This window comes from Mandrillus leucophaeus, unplaced genomic scaffold (assembly GCF_000951045.1).
Source record: "Mandrillus leucophaeus isolate KB7577 unplaced genomic scaffold, Mleu.le_1.0 Scaffold284, whole genome shotgun sequence".
NCBI classification, from domain to species: domain Eukaryota; kingdom Metazoa; phylum Chordata; class Mammalia; order Primates; family Cercopithecidae; genus Mandrillus; species Mandrillus leucophaeus.
Genome location: NW_012102965.1, coordinates 2078587 through 2083656, shown reverse-complemented (window position 1 = coordinate 2083656; position 5070 = coordinate 2078587). Strand labels below are relative to the sequence as shown.

Here is a 5070-nt window from a genome sequence, read left to right as displayed (position 1 = left end):
TAAGGGACACAGGAGGTCGGTCCTGGACCGAGTATGGGCTGAGACAGGTGAGGAAGGGGAGGAGGTGGAGGTAGGAGAGGCAGGATCTGTCAGGTTTGGTGGGGACACAGAAGGGGTAGAGGGAAGGGGTGGTGCCGACGAGGATGGGGACAACGAGGGGTTAGGGTAAGGAGGGGGTTGAGTGGGGGGCCAAAGAGGAGGCAGGGAAAGAGTGTCAGGAGGCTCAGAGAAGGAGGAAGAGTTGTCCTTCTCCTTGGCTGAGGGAGTAGATTTCGCGAGCAGGACCTGGGCCAACGAACATCGGGCAGAGAGGTCTGGGCGAGAACGCAAGTCCTAGAAGGCCTGAACATAGGGTATCTCGGACTATTTGCCTAGTCTCTTACAGAAGTTGGTCAGATCTGTGAGAATGTTAAAGTCTAGAGTGCCTTCTGCAGGCCACTGAGACTGATTATCCAGTTTATATTGCGGCCATGCTATTGTGCAGAAGAAAATGAGCCGCTTTCGTTTTATGTCTTGGCTGAGACTTAAAGTCTGGAGATTCGCCAAGAGGCACCCCAGAGGAGATTTTTGGTATGGTTTGGACTGGGTAGTTCCTATGGTCTCAAGGCGGGCAGTCCGGAGGCAATGGGAGCGTCCTCTCACTGCCACGTGGAGTGCGGGGTACGGTGGCTTTCAGGGAGGTTGGATGTCTCCTAGTCCCCAGTGCCAAGGTCATAGCTGACCGGAGAGAGCCCCTGACACGGCCGCGCATTTCGGACAGGGACTCCTGGAGGGAACCTTCAGAACGGGGGGAAAACTTACCCAGCAGTGATCGAATTGAGTCCTCCAGGCTTGAGGAGGGGATCCTGGCTCGGGGAGAGGAGAGCCTGCCCGACTTAGCAGGGGTCCAGGGAGGGGTCTCCCCCTGGGTTTCGGCACCAAATGTAAAGGTAAACTGAGGCTGGAGCTGAACCGGGAACGAAGACACAAGGCAAACAGCAGTGAGAATAGCTTTTATTAGGACTCGTGGGCGAGGTTCCTCGGTCCAAAGGCGTGGGCCAAGGAAGTCGCGCTGAGGGAGGAGGATAGGGGCTTTTTATAGCCTGAGAGGTAGGGAAGCTGGTTGTGCAAACAGGGCCTGGGGGGGTCTTGAAACTACTAGGGCAGGAGTTGAGTAAGGGTCATGAGGAAGGGGTCTTTGGAAACTGTTAACTGAAACTGCTATTTACGAACTTGTGGAATGCAGGTGAGCTGCAGGTCATGGGGGAGTGTGGTTGCCCAGCCGGAACTCTGACGCATGTAAGTCTGCGGGTGTGTACAAGGGTGAAGGGAGTCTTCAACGAAAGGCCTGCTACGCCGGGTAATGCCGCCATGTTGGGTCTAGATTCCTGCCTAACAAGTATCAGAGTTTTAAGGTTTTAAAATGTATATATAAGAGTTAGATCTAAGATAGTAAGTTGGAGAGTTAAAACAATATATGTTTTTCTCAAACACACATCAATCCTTTAAAAAATCAACCATGAACAAAGTTTAAAAGCAAGTTCCAGCAACTTTCAAACTATTTTTATCAACAAATGATATTCTCTCACTACAAAGCAATTAACTCAGGAATCAGCAACAAAAAGATAAATTAAAAATACATATTTAAAAGAATTTAAAAGTAAAAATCCTAAGGTGTCAGAATCACGTGAGGAGCTGAATAAAACTATAGACGCCCACCGGGCGCAGTGGCTCACGCCTGTAGTCCTAGCACTTTGGGAAGCCCAGGCGGGCGGATCACGAGGTCAGGAGATCGAGACCATTCTGGCCAACATGGTGAAACCCCGTCTCTACTAAAAATACAAAAAATTAGCCGGGCATGGTGGCAGGCGCCTGTAGTCCCAGCTACTCAGGAGGCTGAGGCAGGAGAATGGCATGAACCCGGGAGGCAGAGCTTGTAGTGAGCCGAGATCGCACCACTGCACTCCAGCCTGGGTGACAGAGTGAGACTTGGTCTCCAAAACAAAAAACAAACAAAAACTGTAGTTTCCCAAGCCCCACTTCAGAGCTATTGAGTCTGAATCTTTAGGGTTGAAACCCCAGCTTGTGTATTTAAAAAAAGAAAAATACAAAAAAAAAAACCCAGCATGGATACTTTTGATACACACCCAGGTTTGGCCCTAACTGCATTAACCAATTAATTTGGATCATTACCTCAATAATCTTTTCCATTGACTTTTAATCCTTTCTTGACTATAATATGAATTTCTACACACACACACCCTTAGCTGCTTTCCTAGGTGCTGGCACACTCCCCCTCTTACAGGTGGAAGGTGGGTTGATAGGCACAGCAGGCATCCACTTACTATGGCTCATTCAGCTGAAACAGGATATCTTTTGTCTTTAATGCTCAGCTCTTTGCAAATCTGAACCAACAGGGGGTGTAACGGATGTCAGCAATCAGCATGTTTTGCTCCCAATGTTCTTCCCATCTGTATGCCCACCTGTAGAGCTGTTGTGAAACTGCCTCTTAGGATTGCATTGGTGGAAACTCCTGTCCTGCTTTATTTCCTGAAATGCTTCCTAGAAGGATCTGGTGGTTCTCAAAAGGAATTAGAAATGAAGATTCCAATGGAAGGCAGGGAACTAATGGGCCAAACGAACATCCAGCCATTTATAAAGCAAGATCAACATGGTAGGGGTATGGCACTGACACACAGAAGTTTCTGATTAGGATATTGTGGGAAGGCTGAGGTCAAGGTCTTCTTCCAGCATCAGGTTGTCTTTCAGAAGGAAAGAAGCCAAAGGGCCCATGTTGGGTTTCCTGTCTAGCAAATTGACCTTGTGTTTAGTGAAAATTTCTCCAAAATCCTGGCAGTAGTTTGACTGTTAGTCTTGGTTCTCACTCTTCGAAGTTTTGATCTTTTTCTTTTGCAGGAAATGGTATCAGGGACTACTTAACTTGATCACATTTTAACCCAAGAGAAAAAGATCTTGAGGGCCATCTGTCTTATTAAAAATTATGAACAAAGGAACAGAAATAACATTTTAATTAATACTTCTCCCATTCCTCTCATTTCTACTTTTTTCTTACATTAAAATCTATATAATCAAATTTAATTTTAAAATATTGACAAAATACCAGTGTATAGATATTACCTTGGTATTTTGGAACTGTATTGGGTATGGTAGCTATTACTTTAATACTATTCTATATGTTTATATATAGAATCACGTGTAAAGTTTTTCTCACTCTTTCCTACAGAATTGGTGATATGGGGCTAAGGCAATTTCTTGATGGTCCTGCAAGCATAAGGATAAGAGAGCTAAATTTAAGCAACTGCGTGCGGCTAAGCGATGCCTCTGTTATGAAACTATCTGAGCGGTATGATAAAACAGTCTTTTATATCATATCATTAGTAATTATATATTTGATAATAGGAGAAATGAGACACCTAAAAGCAAAGATTTCATGATATTGGGGGGAACATCAGAGATGCCCAGAAGCTGGTTAAATATTCAGTGAAACCATGTGAAAGACATAGGAAGTCACAGATTGGACCAATTTTTAAATTATATTATTATATTTAAATTACATCTGAGATGGAGTCATTCCTGAAATAATGAATATCTAGATATGAGTGGCTGTACTTTTTCAAGGAGATTATCTCTAATCTACTTTTTCAAGGAGATTATCTTTACTCCAGCATTTTCCAAGGGGTATTCTGGCTGGTTACTTTATTCTTGACTCCCCTCTTGTCAGAGGTCTTGTACAATTCCTGTGGCACACTTGTAAGGGATAAATAGGGATCTTAACTTGCACTTTTAGAGGTCATTCATTGTGGTACTTACATGATAGTTTTTGTATGTATGTGATATATTTTTTCCTTGTAGAAGTCACAATATGAAACTAAATTACAGAAAGTCATATAATAATCTACTGCCCTTTCATCCAGCTTTGTAATGTCAAATTACTTTTTACTTTTAGTCTTACTTTTATGTTGAGTAAAGGAAAATCCTTGCTTCGATACCATTTGTTTTCCCAAGAGAGTTTTTATATGAAGAAATTGCTTACTGACAATATGATTGACAGCTAAAATTAATTCATGCTACTTTCTTTTAGCTGCCCTAATTTAAACTACTTGAGTTTACGAAATTGTGACCATTTGACAGCCCAAGGAATTGGATATATTGTAAACATCTTTTCCTTGGTATCAATAGATCTCTCTGGAACAGACATCTCTAATGAGGTAAAAAAAATTCAAAACAGTACAATGACTTTTGTTTTCTATAATACAATTATTTGCTATTTTGTAAACAATGGAGAGAACAACAATATGTTTTATTTCTTATCCTATTATGAAAGTGAAGTTTAGGGATATTGTTTCTAGAAGGGTGATAAAAAAGTTTCTTTGTGAATCAACAGTCATGTTTCTCTGTTTAAAAAAATAGCAAAATATAGTATTTGGAGGAAAGTCATGACAGATCAGAGTATGTCATGATAATTTGAGATCTGTTTCATTATAGAAGTTTTGGAGATAATATATGTTAGATGGCTTAACTATATGTTTCTTACAGATTGCACATTTTATAAGACTGCCTGAATGCCTTGAGATCTAAGTCTTTAGTTCAAGACTATAAGTCTAGAAATGGCCTCAACAAATCTACAAAAGGATATATTTTAAGGAATTCATTTCCTGCAAGCTGCTGATAGTATTCATCAGGGTTGAGACTCAGGCCATATCCATCTTATCCCTCTGGGACTGCCCCATTTACTAATCAAAAGGAGGATAACCCTGAGAGATTTGTCATGTTTCTGAAAGAACTAAGTGGGCTATAGTTATATTAAGGAATATATGGACTTCTCTTGAAAATCATGCATTTGGAGGGATATAGGAAGACAATATCTTATATCCTATATCCTTCCTATATAGGAGGGATAGCCCCAGTGCATCCTTTAACATGAACTGTTTCTCTCCGCTTCTCACTGCATTGCAGACATCTGTGTTATGTGTTCATCCTTCATCAACATTCAGTGGGGTCTTTTAAATGAAGGACTAGATCTGTTCATTGGTCTAGGTTCTTTCCTTTCCTTTTTTTTTTTTTTTTTTT

General features: G+C 41.6%; 1 protein-coding gene across 5 annotated transcripts in view; it reads left to right on the top strand.

Annotated features, from left to right (window-relative positions):
* FBXL13 (F-box and leucine-rich repeat protein 13) overlaps positions 1 to 5070 on the top strand; it is a 255993-nt gene that overhangs the window by 184741 nt on the left and 66182 nt on the right. For all 5 annotated transcript variants that reach the window (XR_001006628.1, XM_011985472.1, XM_011985469.1 and 2 more), the window contains 2 exons: positions 3224 to 3343; positions 4082 to 4208. Coding sequence is in view for 4 of the 5 variants with exons in the window: in XM_011985472.1 (XP_011840862.1) it covers positions 3224 to 3343; positions 4082 to 4208 (247 nt within the window). In the remaining variant the exon portion in view is untranslated. The remainder of the gene's footprint in view (positions 1 to 3223; positions 3344 to 4081; positions 4209 to 5070) is intronic.